At 48.1% G+C, this 25,233-nt stretch overlaps 11 protein-coding genes across 11 annotated transcripts; 4 read left to right on the forward strand and 7 right to left on the reverse strand.

The window, feature by feature from the left end:
• Nucleotides 1–267: 267 nt before the first annotated feature.
• On the forward strand, nt 268–1,422 carry HO173_008675 (uncharacterized protein; the record flags this gene model as incomplete). Its single annotated transcript, XM_037310571.1, has 1 exon — nt 268–1,422. The coding sequence occupies one exon, from the start codon at nt 268–270 to the stop codon at nt 1,420–1,422; it is 1,155 nt and encodes a 384-aa protein (XP_037162553.1).
• Nucleotides 1,423–1,755: 333 nt separating this feature from the next.
• On the reverse strand, nt 1,756–3,687 carry HO173_008676 (uncharacterized protein; the record flags this gene model as incomplete). Its single annotated transcript, XM_037310572.1, has 1 exon — nt 1,756–3,687. One exon carries the CDS (start codon nt 3,685–3,687, stop codon nt 1,756–1,758), a length of 1,932 nt encoding a protein of 643 aa, XP_037162554.1.
• A 703-nt stretch (nt 3,688–4,390) lies between these two features.
• Nucleotides 4,391–4,973, reverse strand: HO173_008677 (uncharacterized protein; the record flags this gene model as incomplete). Its single annotated transcript, XM_037310573.1, has 2 exons — nt 4,391–4,517; nt 4,573–4,973. The coding sequence occupies 2 exons, from the start codon at nt 4,971–4,973 to the stop codon at nt 4,391–4,393; spliced, it is 528 nt and encodes a 175-aa protein (XP_037162555.1).
• Nucleotides 4,974–5,051: 78 nt separating this feature from the next.
• On the reverse strand, nt 5,052–5,677 carry HO173_008678 (uncharacterized protein; the record flags this gene model as incomplete). Its single annotated transcript, XM_037310574.1, has 4 exons — nt 5,052–5,165; nt 5,220–5,326; nt 5,387–5,571; nt 5,634–5,677. 4 exons carry the CDS (start codon nt 5,675–5,677, stop codon nt 5,052–5,054), a joined length of 450 nt encoding a protein of 149 aa, XP_037162556.1.
• Nucleotides 5,678–7,768: 2,091 nt separating this feature from the next.
• HO173_008679 (uncharacterized protein) lies at nt 7,769–8,931 on the forward strand (the record flags this gene model as incomplete). The annotated part of the gene is made up of 2 exons (XM_037310575.1): nt 7,769–7,808; nt 7,910–8,931. 2 exons carry the CDS (start codon nt 7,769–7,771, stop codon nt 8,929–8,931), a joined length of 1,062 nt encoding a protein of 353 aa, XP_037162557.1.
• A 924-nt stretch (nt 8,932–9,855) lies between these two features.
• Nucleotides 9,856–10,722, reverse strand: HO173_008680 (uncharacterized protein; the record flags this gene model as incomplete). Its single annotated transcript, XM_037310576.1, has 1 exon — nt 9,856–10,722. The coding sequence occupies one exon, from the start codon at nt 10,720–10,722 to the stop codon at nt 9,856–9,858; it is 867 nt and encodes a 288-aa protein (XP_037162558.1).
• Nucleotides 10,723–12,443: 1,721 nt separating this feature from the next.
• HO173_008681 (uncharacterized protein) lies at nt 12,444–14,628 on the forward strand (the record flags this gene model as incomplete). Its single annotated transcript, XM_037310577.1, has 6 exons — nt 12,444–13,378; nt 13,437–13,578; nt 13,637–13,730; nt 13,804–14,107; nt 14,201–14,343; nt 14,420–14,628. The coding sequence occupies 6 exons, from the start codon at nt 12,444–12,446 to the stop codon at nt 14,626–14,628; spliced, it is 1,827 nt and encodes a 608-aa protein (XP_037162559.1).
• Nucleotides 14,629–19,753: 5,125 nt separating this feature from the next.
• On the reverse strand, nt 19,754–21,165 carry HO173_008682 (uncharacterized protein; the record flags this gene model as incomplete). The annotated part of the gene is made up of 2 exons (XM_037310578.1): nt 19,754–20,979; nt 21,051–21,165. 2 exons carry the CDS (start codon nt 21,163–21,165, stop codon nt 19,754–19,756), a joined length of 1,341 nt encoding a protein of 446 aa, XP_037162560.1.
• A 510-nt stretch (nt 21,166–21,675) lies between these two features.
• HO173_008683 (uncharacterized protein) lies at nt 21,676–22,997 on the forward strand (the record flags this gene model as incomplete). The annotated part of the gene is made up of 2 exons (XM_037310579.1): nt 21,676–21,979; nt 22,882–22,997. 2 exons carry the CDS (start codon nt 21,676–21,678, stop codon nt 22,995–22,997), a joined length of 420 nt encoding a protein of 139 aa, XP_037162561.1.
• A 461-nt stretch (nt 22,998–23,458) lies between these two features.
• HO173_008684 (uncharacterized protein) lies at nt 23,459–24,322 on the reverse strand (the record flags this gene model as incomplete). Its single annotated transcript, XM_037310580.1, has 1 exon — nt 23,459–24,322. The coding sequence occupies one exon, from the start codon at nt 24,320–24,322 to the stop codon at nt 23,459–23,461; it is 864 nt and encodes a 287-aa protein (XP_037162562.1).
• A 109-nt stretch (nt 24,323–24,431) lies between these two features.
• Nucleotides 24,432–25,169, reverse strand: HO173_008685 (uncharacterized protein; the record flags this gene model as incomplete). The annotated part of the gene is made up of 1 exon (XM_037310581.1): nt 24,432–25,169. The coding sequence occupies one exon, from the start codon at nt 25,167–25,169 to the stop codon at nt 24,432–24,434; it is 738 nt and encodes a 245-aa protein (XP_037162563.1).
• Nucleotides 25,170–25,233: the final 64 nt, after the last annotated feature.

Consider the following 25,233-nt stretch of genomic DNA (forward strand, 5'->3'; position numbering starts at 1 on the left):
TCCGATGGCAGATTGAAGCAGGACGAACAGGAGCAATTGGAAGCCATGGTCACTTGCGATTTTATACTTCAAGCCGGCGAAGAGAGCGTCTCTGACGTACGGTAGAGAAAAAGCACCCCTGTCCACTCAGCCCTACGAGTACAAGTATCCATCAATTCCTTATCGATAAGCCCTACTTATTTTACCCTCCAAAAATCCCACATCCCCAAATCAACAAACCCCAACCCAACCCAACTCCTAATCCTCCTACCCCACCCCGCCGCCCAAATGACCCTCACCCCAATTCCCCAACCCCTCACCTTCCCCGCCCTCACCTTCGCCAAACTCGCCCCCCCCTCCTTCCTCGCCGCCCACCTCACCAACCCAAAGGGCTCGACTCGACCCTCCGGCCGCACCCCAACGCAGACGCGCGCCCCGACGTGCAACACCGGCAGTCTGACCCACGCGAACGGCAGCGCGGTGGTGAGATGCGGGGATACGGCCGTGGTGTGCGGGGTGCGGGGGGAGATTTTGAAGACGGGGGATGTTGCGGAGTATGAGGCGAGAGAGGTGAAGGGTGGGGATGAGGAGGAGGATGATGATGAGGGGGATGAGGATGACGAGGAGGGGAAAGAACGTAGGAGGAAGAGCAGACGAGAAGAGACGGCCGAGATGGCGCGATTGAACCTCCTAGTTCCAAACATCGAACTCGCAACCGGCTGCTCGCCCGCCCATCTACCCGGCGGTCCGCCCTCGGTCCTTGCGCAGACGCTGACGCAGCGCGTCTTGACTCTCTTACATACGAGCGATATGGTCGGCATGGCGCCTTTGAGGATCTGGTTTCAGCCGCCAAGGGAAACTACGGGCGCTACGTCTGGAGTTATGAGGATGGGCGGGGACATGCAAGAGACGGACGCGAGAGAAGAGGAAGAAGAGGAGATGGCAAGAGCGGAGGTTAAAGCGTTTTGGGTCCTCTACGTTGACCTGCTGTTCATATCGCTAGATGGCAACGCCTTTGACGCGGCATGGTTGGCTATATTGGCTGCGTTGAGAGATACGATTCTGCCGCGGGCGTGGTGGGATGCGGATCGGGAGATGGTGCTTTGCTCCGACGATCCGGTGGAGGCGAGGAGACTGGAGATACGAGATTTGCCCGTCCCACTTAGTTTTGGGGTGTTTGAGGGCGATGGGCTAGGCAAGGGGTCGAAAGAGAAAGAGAAAGAGAAGGGGAAAGAGAAAGAGAAATGGGTACTGGTTGATATGGATGGGTTTGAGGAGGCGTTGTGTAGGGAGGAGGGGACGGTTGTTGTTGGGGGAGGGAGGAGGGTGGTTCGGATTGAGAAGAGTGGGGGAGCGGGTGCTGGCATGGCAGAGATGAGGGGGTTGGTTGACTTGGCGGCGAAGAGGAGAAAGGAGTGGATGGGTGTGTTGGGGATCCATTGAGAAAAGGCATTTATGGAGGCTACTTCGCATGCATGCATAGCGTTGAAGTTCGAGCCGATCTGCAGCAAAGTTGTCTTGCATTCAATGCCCTAGGCTATCTGAAAAGCTGGGCATCTAATGCTGATCTACCACCGATTGATCAACATCTTCCATCATTTTCTGATTCAAGACCGACATTTAAAACTCCGATGCTATGCAAAGCGAAGATTCCGATCCAATGCTCGTACTTGCTAACACATCGTGTGGTGTGTTCCTAGCACTCTAATACGACTACCCTGTATACCGAAGAGCGGTCTCGAGCGACGGGCAGAGCAGAAGCTTGTCACTGCATCTTCAATAGGTCTCTCCGAGCTTATCGTCGTTGCTGTCTTCGATCTTCGCCTTCGCACGAGTCCTATTCCCAACAGGTGCTGACAAGGTTGCCCGCTCTGGATTCGATGCGGTTTTTGAAGAACTCGCTGGTGCCGCTTTGGGAAGGTTGACCGAGATGAAGATGAGCTCGCTGTTGCGTTCTCGATCGAAGACCCCCTTTGCCTCGTCTTTTTTGCGACCTTCATCACTGGCGTTGCTATTCTTGGACTCTTGCGAATGCTCGTCACCTGATTGGGTTCTCGTAGACCCGCCATGGCTTGATCCGTATTCCTTGCCGATTGGATCACTAGCGTCGTTGTCCTTGACAGGTTCGCTTGGCTTTCCGGACTCGTTCGAAGTCCTCTGAGAAAAGAACAAGCTCTTCCAGTCAACGTCTATCCAAGAGTCTGATTTCCAAGCGCTATGTTGCTTGTCGTCTTTGCTTGGCGAATTGTGCTCTTGGTCGTCTTCAGATTCGTCGAATGCCCACAGCGCCTTGATGTCGCCCTTGACAAGAGCAGTGCCCCACAAGGAGCCCAGGACACCAGGGACGAGGTACAGTAGAGCAGGTTGGGCTTGGCCGTAAATATGCATAACGCCAAGGGTGCATAACAAGCTGACAACATAGCCGATGACGCTTGCGTGGAAATACGTTTTGGGGAAGAGGACACCTTGGAATTGCTTTGATCTGAGGATGTCGTTCTTCGAAGTCCAAAAGCGCTCGCCCCAGCCACCTCTTGCAGGATGCCATGTGGCCTTTGTGACCTCGGAACCGACGGCCTCCTTGCTCGCTGGGTCAGTTGCAGCGTCCTCAGTGCTCTTCGAATGTTCGATGGTCCGTAGGGTTTGCTTGCGCAAGTAGAAGAGATAGAGATCAAATCGCAACGCAAAGCCAATCATCATGCCAGGCAGAATGATGTCTCCCAGCCCAAGCATAAACAAAGCTTGTTTCGTCGGGTCTTCAGTAGGTCTCCTTGGCCGAGGAAAGACGAGCTTGGCTGGAATATCGAGCTGAGTAGCTACGGTGACCATGAGAGGCGTGAAGAAGACGAAATAGATGTCATAGACGAAAAGAGCAACCAGTATCAGCGTGCCTGTCCAGGAGGTTGTTGGTGACATGATCTGGAGAGTGGTGTAGGCGAAGGCAAACCCGAGAAGATTTGTCAGCCACCATGGCCTGTCTATGAGGTTGAAATAGAGCAGAGCACCGATTGCAAGGAAGAGGCTGGCGACGCCCTGAGGACCGATCTTGAATTGTGCTTGCACGATCTTGTGAATGTAGACGCGTACGTCAAGCTGTCGTGACGGTAGCTCCCGAAGGGTCCACATAGCATCTGTGACCTTAGATGGCAAAGGCGGAACGGAAGATGGTTCAGGCACTGGTGAATTTCGATCTACCAAAGGGGACGACCTTGACTTGGATTTTCTCTGCTTGGCATCAATTTCCCAGATTTTGCCGTCCATGTCGTAGGTCTCGGGAAAAACGAACGATGTGAAGATACCCATGCTGTCCGTGATCATTCGAGCCAAAGACCAGACTCCGAAGCCTGCGAAATACCAGTTTAGAATCTTGTTCAGTATCGCTGGATCATCGAGCCATTTGATGAGAAAGTATAGACTTGCAAGGCTAACCCCGGCAAACAAAGGTAGAAGAAGAGCATCAATAGGAGCAAGCCCTTCCCTCGTCAGTCCTTGCTCATCTGGTCCGTCATCATGATCATCTTGCTTCTTCGTCTTCTTTGATGGCTTGGCTGCGGATGACGGGCGAGAAAGCGAAGCATGGGCACCGGCGTAAATAGGGAAAAGAGCAGAGACAAGTAGATGAAGATGGACTATCAGATACGGGTAGCCCGTAACAGTGTGGTAGCCTACAGCCTGTAGGAAATAGGCGAGCTGATCCATCGTTGGCAACATCTTGCTTCAGTTGTAAGATTCTAGCATCCCAGGAAGGCGTGACTGTGGCTATTGCTCTAGGATGGTGGATCCAATTCGTGCTGAGGTGAGGTTGCAAGAATAGAGAGTCTCAGCTTCTCATCTCTAGAGTACAACGGCATGGTGCAGGCTCTGAAACTGGGTTTGTTTGTTGGTGACTTTTTCCAAGTCGAGATAGACGCGCTGCGCTAGGCTCGATCCAGACGTAGGGCTGAGCTAGCTGCTGCTTTTACCCGTTGCTCAGGTATTTGAGTGATTGATCAAAACAATACTACTAGGGCAATGTTTCCATTAGAAGGACGCATGAACCGGGTGTAATAGGATTTGTTCTTTCGATATGCTGACAGCAATGGCAACGACGAGGCTACTGTGGTAGGATTACTAAGATCCTGGACCAAGCATTGAATGCGGTGCGAGTCCTCATTTTTCAGATACCGATTCTGGCATGCATCTAAACATCCTACTTCGAAGCCTAAGTAAGGGGAGTTCGAAAACTAATATGTGTTTCTACCGTTGCGGCAGTCGGCCATTAGCATGTTCTTTGAGAGTACACTGTGTCCTTGCGCTGCGAAGACATGCCACTTTCTCCGTAAAGTATCTTGAAATTGGGCTACTTGGTTCTATCAAGCCCACACAGTGAGTTCGTTGATAGCAGTTGGATTTTTCTTTTGTGACAAGGTAGCCGCTACTTGTTCTTCTCCTTTTCTTCCATCATATTTTCCACTTCAGTCTGGAAATGGTTCTTGAAGTCCCGGTCGCTCTTACGGGGCTTCCAACCCAGACTTCTACTAAGCTCTGACTCTGTTCGTGAACTGTACGCAGAGATCAGCTGTCAATGTTGAGTTTTTGAAATGACAGCACACTTACTTCGATGCAAAACCCAGCTCAGCAAGCAGAGTATCTCCGCCGGCCCATCTCTCTGCTGCTTCTTCTAGATTGATACTTTTCACTTCTTCCGTCTTGCTTATACCAAGCGTGAACAGCGCATCAGCCAGCCCCTGAGACAGCTCGAGCCAAGTGTGGTGACCGTTGGCCGAGAAGTAGATCCCCTTCTCGCCACTGGGCAGATCCTCCCCAGCCAGAAGCTTTTGCACGACAATTTCATATAAATTCGCCAAATCGCCAACATGCACATGGTCCCAGCTCGCCTTACCAGGACCGATTACTTCGGCCTGCTGCGTCTTGAGCGCCGCTTGAATCATGGCTGGTACTTGAATCGACTGCTGATGGAAATGGCCTGTGCCAATGCCATAGATCAGGGGAGACATGATGATGTAAGTCTTAACGCCCACTTTCAAGCCAGTCCCAATTACCGTGAGGTCAGTCTGTCGCTGACCGTATGGCTGTTACTCGTTGCGCATCTTTTCGTAGGAATAGATGTCTTCTTTGTCGGAGAAGACACGGGTTTCGGTGTATTTGCCGGTGATTGGCTGATCGCCCAAGTTGGATGTGCCCGATGTCTGTTGGAGGTCCTGTCAGTCCGGCGTCGCTTCTGTATTCAAGCGGTGGCGTACGTGGATATAGTACACATCCTTCCCCGTGTTCTTCTTCCTTTCTGCTAGCCCCAATATCAGAGCTTTTGCGGATCCTTCATGATAGCCAGAGGCTGTATGGATGACCACTGGGTTGGCTTATTAACGTCATAATTCCTAAAGACGAGGATGCTGGGGAGGCTGCATACTGTCATAACCGCCAGCTATCTTTTCAATCTCGTCACTCGCATCGAGATCACTGAAAAGTTCTACATTTACTCCTTTCCCGGAAAGTTCTTTAGCTTTGGCCTCTCCTCGGACCAGACCTGAGATGCTAGACTTTCGTACGAAGTCGTTTTGGGAATTGACTAGATCGGATAGTATGGTGCCTCCACTGCATAGAAGGACTCGGTCATCAGCCGGTCGTAGTTGATTGTGGGTATATCTGTCACCTACATATACCCAGTCGCACCCGTCACAAGAATTTTGAAGCTGGTCATACCGAAATTGTACGAGGACGCTTATGGGCTGAACGTCAGACTTGGAGATGAGGTTAGATATAATTTCACGTATTCAGTAAAGTGGATTGATTTGTTTTCCTTCAACAACGCATGAGCTGTCTATGAGGTATGATATTTCTTTCTTTTTTCTTTCTACAACACGTCGAGGAAGTCCAAAAGGCTGCTCATCCCTCTTGCACCGTCATGACGCAATCCCACATCCGACCTTCTAGACTCCTCTTCGGTTAGCTCGTCCACTCAATTCCCACTGCAAAAGTTTTAATTAAAGCTGCCAAAAATGATAGGCATCAATATAAGCACGCTGATTACGTTTCGCATTCCAACGAGATGGTAGTTGCATGCAAAATTCGCCCGGCTACCCCAAGAGCCTATCTGGTCATAATCCATGCTCACGTTCAACAGGAGTTTGAAACTTCTTTTCAGTGAAAAGTATATGACTTGACCGGTAAGAACAAATAATATTTATCTTGTTATGGCCGATAGGAATTTCTTACGCTAATGACCGCCGTCAACGGTGGGGCCTATGCAGTCGCCAAAGTCTCCAGGCAAAAGAAAGGCTCATGCATATTATCCCACTCATGAAAACCTTCATATACATCGTACGTGACATGCTGTACTTTCTTCTGCACCACATCCGCATATTCCAGAACATCAAAAACGTTCCCCTTTAGTTCGTCCAACAACATTCTACCTTGTGAGACCCCTACCAACCATCATATGATCCAACATATTCCCCTCATATCCCACCCAGCAGCCCCCACCGCCTCCTAAATCTCCAAACAGCCAGCCCCTTACCCATCCCACTCAAAGGACCACCTCCGCAACTGCAACCCCGAAGAACACAGAACCGGCAAATCCATCATCCAGCACACCTTCTCAGACCAAGGCCCAAACAACGCATCCGTGCGCGGCCATCGACGCCGCTAACCACCATCGCGACTTCACAATCCGCGCGCACGACGTCCGGCTCGCGATCCTGACGCGATCCAATCTCTTTGTGGAAGCGCGCACCGACGGATATAGGATATCCCCTGACTTCTCAACCACCACCACCACCACCGCGACGGATAACGTCGTTTGCCTCATCGTCGTAACGCGCACGCTGCAGCACTGTTCATCATACACACTGCGCGCGATATGCGGCATCCCGTACATCCATGACGCTGCAGCAGACTGGCGGCGTTGTATCATGGCGCGGCTTACTCGTACTAAGTTGCCGAATGGAGTCGAAAACACAACATGAGTTCCTTGCGCCGGTCATTCTCTCGCTCGGTCACTGCGATTCGATGATGCAGAAAACGAGCAGGTGTGACAAAACAAAACAAAACAAAACATCGCGCACGGGTTTCGCAGATGTAGAGGCGGTGGGCGCATTCAGCGTTCGTTTTGGCTCAGAGCGTTTTCGTTTCTGGGAGGGAGAGTAAGGGCCCGACGGGATGGATTGACATGGCATGGCTATTTATGATAAGTCTTAGCGACGGACTTCACTTGCAGTGCGATTACATTAAAATGAATGACGTCCCGTCCGGGTAGAAGGGCGGCTGTTTCGGTAAATGGGGATGAGAACGGGAACGAATATAGGGCAAGGATGACGGCCGGATTGGGAGGGATGAAGAACCGGAGTAGTGGAGAGCCGACTGCGGGCGGGGTTGTAGGAGGAAATACGCTGGGACCGGAGGTCGTGTGGTCCGAGAGTGAGAAGATGGAGGGGTTTTGAAGGAGTGGGCGGGCAGGAAAACATAGTTGAGAAGTCCTTTGGGATGATCGGGAAAGGGGGCTGGTTGAATGCTGTACCTCGGATTTCTGAGAGCCTATGTACATGTAGTGTTGAGTCCAAAATCATTTGCCGGCACTGTTTGTCTTTTGTCTTTTGGGTTCAGGTGTTTAGTCTCCGTTGCGGGCACCGAGTATTGACTTCGCGCCTGTGGTCTCAACACCCTCTCTCTATCCTCGACTCTTTCTTGATCCTTCACTTCGCGTGCTAAACATCCCGCATCAAAGTCTGCTTGAAGCCTATATCTTCTCTATGCTTGTTGCTAGAATACTACTGCCAGAATTCCGCACCCCAAGATGGGTTACTTGAAAGCATCAGATACCGAGCGCGTACCAAGTGCGGACAGCTTCTCGATCGCATCAGATGAAAGGGCAAGCACACGATGACACCAAGCTGACGAGTCGCGAACACTAACGCTCCTCGATTTCCCCTTTCAGATGACGGCAGCGAGAGCCAAAGGAACTCAGCTTTCCGATCCCTGGACCTTCCACAGGAGGTTCGTGATAAAGTATACGAAGGCCTGCTCTGTCCACACGGGGATGGGACGCAACACGGGTGTCACGAGAAGATTCGAGACTACGGTCTGGAGCCCGCCCTCCTGCGCACATGCAAGCAGGTTTGCCACGAAGCTTTGAGGGTCCTGTACACCAAGAACGGCACCGTCTTGATTCGGATGGACGCACAGGTATACGACATCTTCCGGACGGCCCGATCGCGGGCCCGTCCGGAGTTCCCAGAAGCGTACCCGATCGCGAGAGTCGAATGCGGGAATGTTGGAGGTGTGCCCGTGTTGACAGTGGAGATCTCCGTACTTCGGAAATATCGGGCGCAGGGCAAATTTGTGCCAGGCGATCAAGTTGTTTTCATCGATCTTTTGTCGGCTCTTCCAAAAATGTGCATATTCCTTACCTCTTGTTGGAGTGCAGGCATACTGAAGCTTGTGGTCCACATGGAGAGACCCATCGGAAGGCGTCCAGAGACTCATCTACAAATGCTATCAGACTGTCTCGAATGCCTTTCCGAAGGGCGGGGACTCGGGCGTGCGATCATCCTCACAGAGCCTCAGCACAGCGCTACCGCAGCAAAGGCTGCGAAACTCATGATGACAGATATAGTAACTTTCGAAGACGTCTCCCGCATAACATGTGCGTATGAAGCGCGTGTCTTGAGACACTTGAAGGAGAAGAGGTGGAATGATGCACGAGATACTCTCCAAAACGCCTTAGATTTCTTTGACTTGCCGCAGTACAGGCTTCGTGCCTCAAGATTGATCGGTGCAACAGACAAAAGGAGGTACGAGCTCGAAGTCAAGGTGATGGATATACAGTGGAACTATGTTACTTGCTGCTTCAAGGTTGGGAGAAAGGGCGACGTGCATCATCAGGTCCGCCAAATGTTTCGGTACTGCTCACCGCAAATCGAACTTCGGCCCAACAAGAAGGTTACTGGGATCGGGTAGCAGACGCTCACTACGCGATTGGCAAGGCATACGTAATCGATGGAGCTCTCAATTTCGCGGTTTATAGCTTTCTGCAAGCCTGACTCACAGCGCCCGGACGCGCCGAAGCTGACCAGGCTGTTGACCACATAGAGGAACGGGTGAATTCCGGCTCAAAGCCGGAAGATGTGATTGTCAAGTTGAATATCAAGTGGTTACTGAAAGAGGTCCGACACTGAGTGCCTGATCTTTACCGCTTCACCGAGGACCAAGAAAAGGATCTCGTCAGAGGCGTTCTAGCCACGTACGGGGAGATTCAGGGTTTGCTTCGCGATCCTTGTGCGACAAGGGTGGGTACACTTTGGAACCTGGTTTATGAAGATATTTGGTCGAACTATCGGTAGATTGGCATCAGCATCATGGAGCCCTCATGTGCCCTGCCATATCCCGAGGATGACAACTGAGGCCCGGATACTGCAGGTAGAAAACACGCGAGGCATGTGCACACTTTATGCACAAACCTGACATTTCTGCGTTTCAATATCGATGATGGTGTCCAGGCCTGAAGTCTGGTTGCTCTTGCCATGAGATTAAAAGCGCCAAAGCAGCTATGCCACCATGCGATGTGTCATCCCTGATCTCACCATTGGCTGTAGTTAGTCTGGCGACACGTTCACTGGTAGAATCTGTTTCAATCATACCTGCCATAGCCAGAGGCGTGTTGAAAGGCTTGCAGGATCGAAGGCTCAGATCGAGGGCGTCAAGGTATCCTCACATGACGGTTCGTCTCCCACAGCTCGTTGGTCACGCTTCCCTCTGTCCGCAGAACATCGATTTTCCGTTCGCAAATCATCGTTTCTCAATCGCCAGTGTCGGTGGATGCAGTCCTGTGAACTTGAGAGTATTCTTAGGGTACCGCAAGGGTATCGCTACCCCCAAGCTCGCTCACCCATGTCCAAACCCCTCCTTTCCCATTACCACTCTATCCTCGTCTTCCTCCTTACCTCCTCCTCTGCCAATTACAACTCCCTCCCACCCCCCCGCAACACCAACCCAGTCCCCCACCCCAACCCTCCTCCTCACAACCCTCGCCCCACTGGGCTTCAATTTCCGATAGTACTCCTTCACAACCTCCTCTCCCACCTCAAACCCCCTCTTGACATACCACTCTAGCGCCTCCTCATTTGCTTCCCAGACATGTGCGTAGATCTCTTTGACGTTTATATTCTGCCGTGGGTAGTGGGTGAGAGCTGTAGATATGATGGCGTCGAGAAGGGCGGTGGCGAGACCAAGGGAACGGTAGGGAGAGAGGATGGCGAGAGTCTGAATGTAGAGGTTGTGCGATTGCTGCTGGGGTGGTGGTGGTTGGGCGGTTGAGGTGGTAGGTGGGGTGATAGGTGGCGGACAAGGGAGGGGTTCTAGGCGGCATTGGATGCCTCCTATAACCTTGGCTTCCGACCCACCAGCCGCAGGTACGGATGAGGGCTGCTCATCATTGAGGGAGTCCCTTTTCCGCTTACCAGGTCGCGATGTTTCGTTCCATAAAGCGCAGAGGGCGAGGGAGGAGGGCGTAGGATTGACAATGGAATCTTTGTAGAACTTGTCCGCGTAGCGTATCGGGAGTAAGAGGGTTATGAGTCTGCGGTAGGCAGGGAGAGTTGAGGCGGTGATGGGAATGATAGAGAGCTCTGCCGGAAGCGGCCTCTGAGGGCTGTGGTTGGTTCCTGGCTTTGCAGGGATGGAGGTGGAGAGAGGGTAGGGATGAAGTGCGCTTCTTTGTGGGGAGGATCTGGTTCGGGGAGGCAGTGACATTGCGAGTAGGTGAGACTTGAATTGTAATAGGACAGGCGGCGGGAGATCGGTTTCTCTACAAATCTAAAAGTGAAAAATCTTGGACAAGGCGGTTGGCGTGCTTGGCGCGCCTACTGTTCATGAGTTTTGGCATGGGTTGGGCATTGGGCACGAGAGGGAGGATATGCTTGCTTAATGCTGAATCCTTCATTGGACGGAAACATATAGGCACGGTTCACACCAAATTTCAACCTCGACCCTATCGACCTATTCTAATAATAGAGTACTGAATTTAAGCTTCATTCTGCTTTAAAGCGGAGCACCCCAGAGATATTCTGCCACATGCAAGTACTCTTAGCGACTGTCAGACAGTGACGATCCTCGAAAGTCAAAGAGACATCAATCATGAATACAATCCTTTTTCTCATGTCTCTAACCGAGTGATTTGCTCCTCCAAAGAAGATTGGCAAGTCCTTGAGACGGCCATGGCGATAGGCATACCGAAGATGATAGTCGTAACCTCTTACTCTGAATCTTCTTTCTTCATCGGAAAAGACCCCGAAATACGGGTCTCCGAATAAAGTGCATCCCTAGTCATAGTGGGCCAATAACAGCCACTGCTTCGGAAACCCCCCGGAAGGCAATCTGTATCCCGGGTCTTTGGAAAGCAAACCTAGGTCACCGTTCCCTGCCTTCTTCTTTCAAGACGGAATGGGAGTTCACGGACAGGTCTGAGGAAAGAAGGTCACCAAAAGAGGTTCGGAGAAAAAGCGGAGCACGGACCGCCGTGACGGTGTGACCTGAGGAGCGGAGCGGCATCGGCTAACTTTGCCACGCGCTAAAACCTGCCGGGGCTTCCTCGGCTCTCAAGATGGCGGCTGGGGTGATTGCAAGGAGGCACGGAAGCTATGAGCAGAGCACGGAACAACTTCTGTAGGAGCTATAATATTTTATTATTTTTCGGGCTTAATTATCAAATGCTCAGTGACGAATTTGCTCTATGCACTACACATGGTCAATTCAAAGCTTAAGTAAAAGGTACATCTTGTTGCTGTTCAGTTACGTACCCTTCACGTCTCGTCCCCCCAGTGCATGCATTTTTCCCCACCGCGGAAAATAACAAGCTCTGCGGATTGACGCCATCTATTTTTATACTCAGCCTTCCCAAATCGCGCATTGGAACGCTTAGAACGCTTGGATCCCAGCATGCACAATTAAACTCACGAGGGGCTGGCCCGGCCGGACTTTGCAGAGGAAGCTGCATTGGAGGGATCCTACTGCACCCACCTTCCTTTTTTGGACCGCTAAATCTTGGCTGGATCTTCGGCAGGCACACCTTGTCAGAAGGGTTAAGGCGGTGCGACATTCACGCCTGCAGACTCACGACGGAAAAATGTGGAGATAACCACAATCTGGGAATGTATAGGGTTGGTCCCTATCCCCGACCATGTCCGATAGCAGGCCCACTTTCGACGCTCATGCCTCCGAGAATGAGGGGGCCGGCGAAAGGAAGCCTGCCACGATTAACGTTCGTTTTGGGTCGCGGGCATAGCTGTCAGCTCTGTCAGCTTCCTAAATCGTGCAGAAACCTCCATCGTGCAAGAGCGACGGATTCTTAGCGCCTCTTGTTAAATAGGACTCGATTCCTTTATTACGATGTCTTCCTTCCTTGCTATCTTCCCTCTACCATCTTCCTACCAGTATAACCTTTTCCGTAGCTGTTACTCTCGTTTTCACACAGCATGTTTACCAAGCACACTCTTCCGGCGGCAAGCCTATGGCTCTCGCTCACTCTTTCCACCTTCGCCGCCATACACGAGCAATTGGCCACCATCCCTCTTGGATGGAAGCAAGTTGGGGCTCCCGCTGAAAACGATACCATGATCCTGCAGATTGCCTTGGCACAACAAAATCTCGATCAATTGGACGCCAAAATCATGGCTGTCTCCACCCCTGGCAGTGCTTCTTACGGGCAATATATGGACGGCGATGCTGTCGCTGCTATGCTCGCGCCATCAGCTGATGCGAGTCCTGCGGTCTTGGCTTGGCTGAAAGGGGCTGGTGTCACCAACGCATACAGTGATGGCGCAAATGTGAACTTCTCAACTACAGTCAACCTGGCGAATAGTCTTCTTAGCACCACATTCAGTTACTATGAAAATGCCGGCATTCAGAAGCTGCGAACGATCGGATACTCCGTTCCGGACGACCTCCAGACTCACATCGATCTCATCACGCCTACTACGTACTTCGGAAAAACAGTACCTCAGATTCCAGTACCAAAAATGGTTCCCCGGGTGGGGAAACTTTCTCCCCGCTACTTCAATGGTAGCACCAATAGTACCACCAATGACACTATCGATGCTAGCTGTGTTACTTTGATCACGCCAACCTGTCTCAAAGAGCTATATAACATCAACTATACGCCTGATCCCAAATCCGGAAGCAAGATCGGGTTTGGAAGTTTCCTGAATCAGTCTGCTCGCACGCAAGATCTTTCTCTTTTCCAGACAGCGCAAGATATTCCTCAGCAAGGATTCTCCGTTCAGCTCATCAACGGAGGTATCAATGATCAAGCCATCGACGACAACCATGGAGAAGCCGATCTTGATGTCGAGTACATAAGTGGAATTAGCCACCCGCTTCCAATTATCAGCTTCATCACTGGAGGATCACCGTCAGTCTCACAACAAATAACGTTCAGGACGGGCAGTAGCATGCTGATGTTGATCTAGCCCTTTCATCCCCAATCTGGATGAGCCGACTGCTGCAGACAACGAAAACGAGCCGTATCTCAATTACTACCAGTACCTGCTGTCGCAACCGAATAGCGCGCTGCCAAACGTCATTACCAACTCCTATGGAGATGACGAGCAAGTAAGCAGTCTATTTCGGTTTACCGCCAATCTGTTTGTTCGCTAACACGATTGCGCAGACTGTGCCGGAGAAATACGCCAAGCGAGTTTGCTACATGATTGGCCAACTAGGTCTAAGAGGGATCTCCGTTCTCGAATCTGCAGGTGATACGGGTACGTGGACCATCATTCGAGATGCCATTCTATCATGATCCCGACCAGGATCATCCACTAACCCACTCCGCAGGCGTCGGTGCACCCTGTCAATCCAACGACGGCAAAAAGACACCACAGTTTACGCCTCAATTCCCAGGCACATGTCCTTACATCACCGCAGTCGGCGGTACTCAATCGATCGAGCCCGAGATCGCCTGGGTCGCCGGCTCCGGAGGCTTCAGCAATTACTTCCCTCGCCCTGAGTACCAAGCAGCCGCGGTATCCACCTACCTGAATGACCACATCAGCGCAGCTACCAAAGACTACTTCAGCGCTTTCACCAACTTCGCCAACCGCGGGTTCCCAGATGTTTCGGCCCATAGCTTGACCCCTGAGTACGTCCTTTTTGCTTGCTTTTCCCACTCCCCCCTCTTGCAACTGGCGCGGTTTCCGAACACGTTCCACCGCTAAATATAGTGCCATTACAGCTACGCCGTAGTAGTCAACGCAGCAGCCGATCTCTCCGGTGGCACCTCGGCCGCAGCCCCTGTCTTCTCCTCCGTTATCGCCCTTCTCAACGACGCCCGCTTCAGAGCCGGAAAGCCACCCCTTGGTTTCCTCAACCCATGGCGTAAGTCCATATCCTTGAGGGAGACACCTCTATTCCATCACACGAGGACGTGAGACGCTGACACCCTTATCTTCAGTGTACGCAATCGGCTTCACAGGCCTCACAGACATCACCGGTGGTCAAAGCGTCGGCTGCAACGGCATCGATGGCCAAACGGGGGCGCCGGTCCCAGGGGGCAGCATCATCCCGTACGCGAGCTGGAACGCAACGGAAGGGTGGGATCCGGTCACGGGACTAGGCGTGCCGAATTTCGAGAAGTTGTTGGCTCTGGCGCTGAACTTTTAGCGGAGTTGGCATGATTGGTAAATAACGTTGAATGGCTAATCCTGGGTAACAACGCATTAATGACATGGGAGGTTTGTGTGTTTGCGTAAATACATGATGTACTAGTTAATTGATTAGTTGGATGAGAGTGTACAAACCTAGACAGTGATGCTGCTGGCGCTTCTATGAGTAAATAAGGCTGGCTGTTCTATGCATGTTGGGGGATATTACTGATATTCAGAACAACTATATAAGTAGTGCGCGGCGAGATTGTCTCTCTTACTCGTTCAACGATCCCCATCTCCGCGCTCAGTGTTCTCATCCTCACGCTCCACACACATACACACACATAGGGCACACATGGTCTGTGAACGATCAATCACACCCGTCCCGACGCCGAGACAACAGCTGAATAGAAGCCCGAAGAGACATGTCCGTACCCCGGCGTTGAAGAAAATTGCGTGCCTATGGCATCTCGAATCTGGTAGTTTTCTGTGTACTGGTATAGGGATTTGAACCTGGAAGGTTCTGTGTACAGGGATATAGAATCTGGAAGGTATTTGTGTATAGGAATAGGGATGTTGAACCTGGAAGCTATCTGGATATTAGTATAGGGATATTGGACCTGGTAGTTATCTGTTACTAGTATAGGGATATTAAATTTAATAGCTATTTATATATAGGGATATTAAACTTAATAGCTATCTATATATTAATATAGAAATATTAAATTTAAAAGCTATTTATATATAAAAATATTAAATCTAAAAGCTATTTATATATAGGGATATAATTTAATAGCTATCTATATATAGAAATATTAAATCTAAAAGCTATCTATATACGAGGACGTAGACCTAATAGCTATCGTATTTACTAGAATTGCAATCTACTAAATTTGCAATCTATTAGATTTGCTACTGGCCGAAAGATATGGTATATCCCATGAAATATTCCATACCAAGTGATATTATACCGTACCCGGGTATGGTATAAGTAGAGTCGGTAATTTTTTTTTCTGGTATGGGTTCGGATCTTCGGTATTTATCTGTGAATCATACCATAATATAGTATTATATGGGATATCCCGATTAAGATTTCTATATTTAGAAGTATAAGTAATATTTTGCAACCATGGCTACTACTACCATGGCTACCACTATTATAGTATCACTCCCATGACTACCACTACCGTGGCTGCCACTACCATAGCTACTACATAATAGTAGGCTTTTCAATAATAAATAGTAGCAGCTATGATAGTGGCAGCCATGGTAGGTGCCATGATAGTGGCCCAGCCATGATAGGCAGCCATGATAGTGGCAGCCATGGTAGGCAGCCATGGTAGTGGCAGCTATGGTAGTGGTAGCCATGGTAGTAGTAGCTATGGTAGTGGTAGCCATGGTAATAGTAGCCATGATTAGCCAGAATGATGACCAGAATAGCTACTTATACTTCTAAATATAGAAATCCCAACCGGGATATCCCATACATATCCCATACCATGGTATGATCCCACAGATATACCATACCGTGGGATATCCCCCAAGATCCCATACCATACCAGGTATGGGATCATGCAAATCTCAATAACCCATACCAGTGCCAGAGTATGGTATAGCAGGTCAATATCCCATACCATACCATACCTTTTCGGCCAGTAGAATTTGCAATCTCTAAAACTTAATCTTTATAATTTATTATTTCACAACATTATAATAAAAATTGAAAAAATTCGAAAAGAATATAAAATGCGATTTTTATAGTTTTAAGAATTTTTAAAATCGAGATAATAATAATTAATTTATATAATAGCGTAATAAACTTTAATAATTATATCTTAATATATTTTTATATAACTTTATTAATTTAAGCTTAATTATAAAAAAAACTAAAACTATAATTATTATTTTTATATTCTTTTAACTTTTTTTTCTATCTTTTAATTATATTATTATAAAATAATAAATTATAAGAATTAGATTTTAAAGATTATAAATTCTAATAGATTATAATTCTAGTAAATACGAGTATCTATATATAGGAATATTGAATTTAATAGCTATTTATATATGGAAATATTAAATCTAATAGCTATCTATATATTAATATAGAGATATTAAATTTAATAGCTATTTATATATTAATATTTAATATAGAGATATTAAATTTAATAGCTATCTATATAAAGTAAATTACCGAATTATACTTCGAAAGTACGAATTCTTATCGAATTATACCCTAACGAGTAAAGGCCTATGAATTAAATTCATAATCATTTTTTTAATTAGGGCTATCCGACTGTCGAGCGATCTTTGATGAGCGAACTTTGGTAAGCGATATTTGAATTCCTTGCGCTTTAATAATTATAAGACTAAATTTCAAAATCTTTAAAATTCGGAAGCACAAACAGCGCTTCAAAATTAAAAAAAACCTCAAATTTTAATAGAAAACAAAAAATCTATGTGTCAATAATATACACCTATTTTTTTGATAAGGGAGGCGTGATAGGCTGGCTGTTAGAATAAGTAACAGTTTCGTTAAGAATGGCAACGAGAATATTAAAGGCTAATTCAACAATAAAAGAATTTATAAACTTACTTTTACTTATAGAAATATAGATAATACTAATTATAGAACTATATAATTGAAATAATCTTCTTAAAATCTCTTCTTATTAAGTTCTCGTCGATAACTTAAATCGTTAAGATTATTACTTATTCTAATAGTTAGTTTAATAAAAGAGCGAGATTTTAATAATTACGATATTACTACTTATATATAAAGTATATATATATAAAGTATATATATATAAAGTATATATATATAAAGTATATATATATAAAGTATATATATATAAAGTATATAGTAGCGATATTACTATATATATATAAGATATATAATTATAATATTACTATATATATAATAGCGATAATAATATATACTTAGATATATTATCGAAGTTATTCGTTTATAAAACGATAATAAGTATTAAGAGAATTATAAAGAAGAAAATAAGCGATCTTATAATTTAGCTAATCGAGTAAATTAGTATATACGTAATTATATAAAATATCGTATATAGATTATAAAGCTATTTAAGAAATTTATTAAAATGCTAGAAATGCCAAGAATGCCAAGAGTTTTAGCGTATGTTTAGGACTTTCGATAATAACCTCCGTACTGTATTATTATCGATCTTCCTATATTAATTACACTTAAATATAGATATTTGGTATTTTCTGCTTGGGTTGATTTGATAGTTGTAGTAACCTAACTAAGGGTATCCGATCTGGCTTATTCGATCTGAAATTTTCTCCGACCGTATTCGTGGACTTCTTGCCTAAAACATCAGACGAAGCCGTGGGCGATTTCGAGCCGGGGTGTCTGCCTTCGCTGCGACCCCCTTTCGGTCCCGTGGCCCGTAGCCCCCGAAGGAATTTCCTACTACGCTGCGGAACGGGCGGGTAAGCTTCGGGGTTAAACCCCACCCCGAACCCCCCGTTCGCAGCGTATACCACCGTTTCTAATCAAGTCGATGATAGCTTATCGCTATCATTACCTTCATTAACCCTCTCTTGAGTATTTTTTTCAATATCCTAGATGGATTTCATTATCTTATATTTATAATTTAATATGTTATTTGTAATTTTGTTCATAAATTTTACTTTAAGATTGAATTAGTAATTGCCCTATCTATATACGAGGATATTAAATTTAATAACTATCTATATATAGGGACGTAAAATCTAATAGCTATCTATATATAGGAATATTAAACTTAAAAGCTATCTATATATAGGGATATTAAATTTAATAGCTATTTATATATGGGGATATGAAATCTAAAAGCTATCTAAGTACGGGGATATTAAATCTAATAGTTATCTATATATTAATATAGGGATATTAAACCTAATAATTATCTGTAGATAGAACGTGAACCTGAATGCTATCTGTATATAGGAATATTAAATCGGGATTATTCATCCCCAACTATGATTTTATTCTCCCCTCTTACTTTTCTACCCCTTACCAAAATAGGTTTTTGTGTTGGTTTTGGGTTGATTTGTAGTTGTCTTTTTTTTTAGTTCTTTTTTGAGTATAAAATGTGATACCATCACTTGTATTGTTATCCCTTACCTTAAATCATTAGGGGTATTTAGGTGTTCCGCTACCTCCCCAACTGTTGTCCCAGTTACCGCTAAGGGTTGAATAGGGGTGTTTATAATTCACGCTGCGCTCCCCGGGGCCCCGGGGTATTTACCACCCGCCCTATAGATGGCATTCAAATCTCCCCCTTATGGTTTTAAAATGCTCTCATTCTCCCCGTTGGGGTTAATGTGTGGGGTTTTTGTAGGATCGTAGTTTGGGGTTGAAATGTTTCCATATTGAATCTAATAGCAATCTGTATACAGGGACAGGGAGGGATCAAAACCGAACAAAGAGCCAACTCGGTGCTCGTACACTCGTGGATAGTGTGTTTTTGTTCTATTTGAAATGGTGGTTATGTCATGAAAGGCCTTAAAGCTCCCGGGACTACTGTGGCGAGCTGGCGGAGTGGGATGTGTTGGTGGATGGATGGGGGTTCGGCACTCGAGTTCGGTAAGCTGGTTTCGTTGTTTTTCGGACGGGATGGGTTGGAAGAGTCGTATGGTCTACTTTTCTACCGAAGGAGCTGGGTATGTGTGCGTGAAAAGGAGGGGTTTTGCATTGTGTTGCCTGCAGTAGGGGCTCATAAGTCACCTTAGCATAACCTGCTATTTGCGCGTCTAGTTCAGATATAACAGTAACGGAGCCATGCACACAGACGTGCAGACGGGCGCGCATGGGGGTGTTGATGTAACGTTTTGCATATTGCATAAGAGCATCCAACGCAGTGGCTGTTCACCTCTCAGAGCCGAAGAACGGATCATATCATACCGGGCAAAACACAAAAGGAAGCGGTGATGACAGGCAAAAGACATTCTCTTCAGACAAATGGTCTTTGTGGGCCCGCTGTTCGCTAACGCCGGTTCCACGCGGCATGGTCTTCGCGCTTGGTAACTGGGAATGACTTTTGCCTTCTCGATCCGAAAGCGCCGGCGCCACCAACCTAGCCTCATGCCACTCTCTTCGGGAGACCATCGACGGGCATCTCTTCCTATTAGAGCAGCCCACTCCATGGCTCTCTGTGCCTGTACGGCTTCATGATGTCCTTTAGGTATGCTTCGAGCGTGCATCTCGTAGTCTGGGGCATATCCTGAAGCCTGGCCTCCATCGCGTCAACCTGTCCATCGGCGCCTTCGTGGCCACGCTGTAGGCAGAGGACCACGCGGAATTCTTTTGCTGCTTGGATATCGTTACGTTCGGCGACCAATGCTAAGCCTCTGTTGTAGTAGATCATGCTGTAGTCGTGGCTCCTTAGGCCAGTAGATTGGGCGTTTTGGATGGTTATATCGAGCAATTCTCGAGCCCTCTTTGGGATACCCGCCTTCGTCAAGCAATTGGCGCATTCAGTGGAGAAGTTGATCAGCTTGCCCTTCAATTCTGCAATGCTTCGGGGGTTCGCGCCGCTCAGATGCTTGGTCCAGCTTTGGCTAAAAAAGGACTGCAGTAAAGCCCAGCCGGCCAGATAGATATCTGCGGCGTCCAGCAAATGCCTAAGAGCTAGCTGGAGATCCCCGCGCTCTTTGTACCTGTCAGCTCTCTCTGAGAACTCTTGAACATGTCGTATCGGTCTCTTCATGTGGGCAAGCAGCTCTGAATACACAGCGAAGGAGTAAAATCCAGAGATCGTGATCTGCCCCATGCCTCGTATGTCGCGGCAACAATCTAAGAGTACGTCATGGGTACGTGGATTTAGCATTGCTTGCGCATCGAAATGTAGGTTGATTTCAGGGTAACGAGTGGGAGGAATGTCAACGAAGAAAAAGTGCACGTCCTGCTGGGTAATGAGCATCATGATCTTGTCCCTTCGAGGGAGAAACCCTCCGTCCCTCAGTTCTATCCGTAGAACTGGTGTGCCAGGGAAACGTTGCAAGTGCTGCATCGAGACCCGTGGATACAACATCTGACGGAAATCTTGGAGAAGCCCACTGCTCTTACCCAAAAAATTCTCACCCTCATCCGCTGTCAACAAAACCCAATTTGTCTCCTTGTAGAGGACCCTCGATGCTTCTTCGTGCACTTGTTTGCTGGCTCGGAGGATCATGGGCTGGAGCGAATAAGGGCTCTCAGCTCTACCCTTCCAGGCTGTGGTCGCGCGGCTGATCCGACATTTGTCAGGAAGGAGCAGCTCGCGGTAGATCCTATCACGAAGCTCTTGGGGCAAGTTCATGGCCCGGAAAGGCTTTAAGGTCTCCGAATCTGGATCCTGGGGAGGCGTCGTGCCTTTCAACATGTCAGGGCTGGCTGCATTCAGAGCAGTGTACCCATTCATGCGTGGTCAGGATCCAGCTCACCTTTGATCGTGCCTGGATCAAGGTGAAGTTCCAGCTGACTTTCCGCCTTATCGGAACTCATCTCGAACTCCGAGGTAGGTAATGGTAATGATGCGTTAGAAGAATTGGTGTGCATTAATCTGGTAGCTGATGCTTGTGAATGATTTCACGATCGGGAAAACATGCGCTTTGTTGATGTTGACTTGTATTAGAGTAAGGGCGATGATTGGGAAAGAGCAAGCATACTAGTGTTGCGGAAAAGCCGCAGCTAGTCAGATGTGCTGATGTAAATACTGTAACTTATCTGGCTCCCTAAGCTCCCCGATTGCCATTTAGCTTCTAGAATGGCACCGCTATGATTATTCGTCCAATCCCTTTCCAAAGAGATATTCAAGATCCTTGCCTAAAGCGCGAGGGATAAGACAATTGAGGTTCTTGGAGCCTCTGCCTAACCCTTTCTCAATACCAGTTCATACTGATCAGTATTCAGGTTCTTGTCGTCGTGCTCGAGCCAGATATCCGCGTAATCGGCAGCCAAGAGTCGCTTGATCCCCAGGCCAGGATACTGGCAGCTCTGAATGGCCATGGAATGGAACAATCACCACTGCCGTCTAAGCGCACTCTTGATAACAGCAACCTCCCCATAATGCGAACAGAGAAACGTGCCGTTGTCCATCACCAGACACAAACCCAACGTTTCAGCATTGAGCCAATCTCTTGGTATGAAGAAGTGTCTTTCCAAGTACAGACCCATGAGTCGTTGTCAAGATACACCATCCTTTGCCCAGGGAGGATCCCCAGCGGCTTCCGGATGCATGAAAAAGTGCTTGGGGGAATATCAATGGTCGAGACCGTTTCTTCGTCCCTCGGGCGTCCTGGGATCAGGGGTCGATTTTTGATGAATACGAAGTTCGACTGCGTGAGGAAGGCCAGGGAAGCCCGAGTCGTGTGTAGCATAATGTATTTTCTGTCCTGGCAAAGGACCACGTTCTCAACTGCCAAAACAATTTCGATTTGGCTCATACCGGCGGGAGAAGATCGTCTGACTGAACGCTGGCTCTCCTCGTGATCGCTCGAGACGCTCAGTATGGGCGGCGTGCTATCGAACCGGATGGTCCTTAAGATATCTCCTCCCTTCCAGGTCCGGAAGGTTAGCATTGCTCACATCAAAGTCAAGAAATTGTTGGTCATTTTGTGTGTCTTCCTTTGGATTGTTCATGAACCATCTGTCAGTCCTATTCCGCACACCTCCAAAATTTCCGAGACAATTGCCGCCATGCACACCCCAGATTTCCCCCGAAGAAACACCGGCGATCAGGAAAAATTTGGAGTCGAGACTGAAGAGGAGCTGATGCACTCCATCCGTGCTCTTGATCTCTCGTACCAACTCCACTTGGAAGGGCGTTGACCGTGACCTGCCTTTCGTGGATTGGAAGATCCCTACCTCACCACCGATCTTGGAGTAGGCAATGAAATTGCCACACTGGCTGAACTCAATTAGGTCAATAGTCAAAGAGCGTCGTGAACGATATATCTCCAATTTGCTGCCTAGAACGTCGAACAGTTCTAGAACGCCAACCTCGTTGCCTGCGCAATACAACGACTGCTCCGAGTTGGCAGCCAGTGCAGTGACCAGGTCCGCAGTCTCAGCGCATACCTCGGAGGCTGAAGAAGTCTGTGTGGTGATCCCTGCCTCACTTTCTTTTTCGCTCGCTCGCTCATCGATCTCAGTAAGTCGGATGAGGACGTTAGGCTCCCAACATTGCAGGCCGAACCGCTAAGGTCGTAAAAGCGCCCATGGTCCGGACTAAAGCAGAGACCGGTGATGCCTGGCTCACAGGATAATTGATAGATGAACGCGAAATGCTGAAAATTCCAGACTTGGATAATACCAGTGATGTCGCTGGTGATGAAGAGCGCTACGTCGGGGGAAAACTCGAATTCGGAAGCTCGGGCTCGCACTTCTAGGCTACCACCTTCAGATGGACTCCATTTGAACACGCATCCGTCGTTATAGAGGCCAAAGAATTCGCCCTGCCTTGGATTTGGATGCCATAGAACCCTATCGACACCAGCCCAAGCATCGGTAAGGGCTTTCCAGTCGGTAACACGCCTGCATCTGGCAACAGGTCGTGCTTCTGATATGCTCCGAACAATTGAAGGATAGCCTCGACAAGCTACAGCGACCTCTGACCTGTTTGGACTGAATGATACGTACCGTGGAGCGTTGGCGTTAGTCCCTGAAATTGGTGTTTCCAACGCGAGAAGGTGGTGATTGACCAATTGCCATCCTGGCTTCGAATTTTGGAGGTCCAGCTTCCGTATAGTTTTGTCATAGCCACCAAGCAGAACAGCTGTATCATTGTCAGTGAAGCTGAGTGCAAGAGCTTTCCAATCTTGCGGATTTGGAACGGAAAATTTGAGTCGTCCTAGTGCGATCGACCACACTTTTTTGAATAGTAGCGATACGTGACCAATGTTTCAACCGCGATGTTGGGTGCTATCTCGAAAACGAATTCGCAATGATCGAGACGTCGTATCTCCCTCAAGGCCAATGCGTCACACAGAATGATGATTCCCGACGTGGTCAGGATGCAAATGTAATGAGTGACACACTCTATCTGCAAAGCTTGGAGTAATACCCCAAGGGAAATCTTGGCCAAACAATCATCCCAAGATGGATCAGTCAAGCCTGTCACTGTCGGAGAAGAGGAGTGATCCTTCTTCCCGTGTCGTCGATAAATTACGGATTCCTTTGGGCAGAATGGTGGTATAAGCTTGTAGATAGCACTCGATTCCTGGCTTAGATTTCGACCAAACTTCGCCAAGACTTTGAGAAGGTCTGCAGCCCAGGAGTCAAGAAGCTCTAAATCCTCGATGCACTCCTTGTGGGGGACATCGTCTGCATGCATCTTACGTTTCTTGCTGGCGAACGCGTGCAAATACTCTGATGCTTGGACTAAGATCTTCAATTGGTCGAAATATGCGAGGGCGTGGATCCATGTGAGGACGTAAGAACCGCGAAAGAACTTGGCTAAGAGCGGTAAAAGAGACGTGGAGGATGGTCGGCTCAAGCGGCTCAAGTCGAGGTGGTAGGGCCAGCATGTTGTTGCATATTGTAGAAATGATGAGGCCGTTAGCGCTGCAGTCTGTCCTACGTTCGCTTTCAAGTGCGGATCTAGAAGGTACACGAGCGACCTAGTAAACAGCTGCCTATGAGCTTCAAGCGCAGTGATGGAAAATTCGAGGTCTGGAGTTTTGAGAAGGTAGTCACGAGCTGTCTGATGAACCATGGCCACGTGGGAGCTGCCGTCAATGACAACAAATTGTCCGCAAACCTCTCCGATAGCATGACAAAGGTCCAGAACCGCCGAAAATTCTGCTTCCAGTGCTTGCGAGAGCTCAAGAAGAGATAGCGCGTCTCGCGCAAGCTGCCCAAGTCAAGATATGCTTGGCCAAATCCTTGTCCCCCTCTCTAAGGTCTCGGGCTATGTTCATTTCCATACGTTGGTAGAGCGGCTCCATTCCCGAGGGTATCTCGTTCAGGGTTTTCTCAACTGCTTCCTCGGTGAAGCACTTCATAATCTCTTGCATGGCCCGGGTAACCCATAAAAAATTCCCGGAAGCTCTTTGGAGAACTCTCTTCAGCACTCTCTGCTTTAAAATCTCGGTGCCGCGCAGATACCGGAGCTCTTTGCGCACGAAATGGTGGATGTCGCTCTCCTGGGCTTCGAACGCTTTACCCCGGAAGTTGACGACGCCTTCAATGCGACCAAAGGCCAGGGAGAGATTCTCCGTGTACCGGCTAAGCAGAAGAAGATGTACAGGAATGGCAGCCTTCGAAATCCCAGCAAAGATTTTCAACAAAGTCTGGTAAGGATCTGAGTCGTCCAAAGCATCGACGACCCAGTACAAAGGTACCTGCAGATCCATCTTAAACATACCTCCCACAAAGACTCTGTTCAATATAGTTCGAGCATCAGACTTTTCGAGCCTCACGCCATGATCGTGGAGGTCACTGAGTTTTCTCCTGAAGTCTGGCAGCTGCTGCGACACATGATACGCAAGTGATCGTAGGAGAGCATTTGGTGAGCGTTTGGTGTGGTCTCCAAACCGGAAGAAAAAGTAGCTGCAGGGCATGTCCAGGGACTCGAGGTACTCGATGATGAAAGTTGAGAGAACTGATTTTCCGCTGGCTGAATGG

This window comes from Letharia columbiana (assembly GCF_014066305.1).
Source record: "Letharia columbiana isolate WasteWater2 chromosome Unknown Sc0000033_s0, whole genome shotgun sequence".
NCBI classification, from domain to species: Eukaryota; Fungi; Ascomycota; class Lecanoromycetes; order Lecanorales; family Parmeliaceae; genus Letharia; species Letharia columbiana.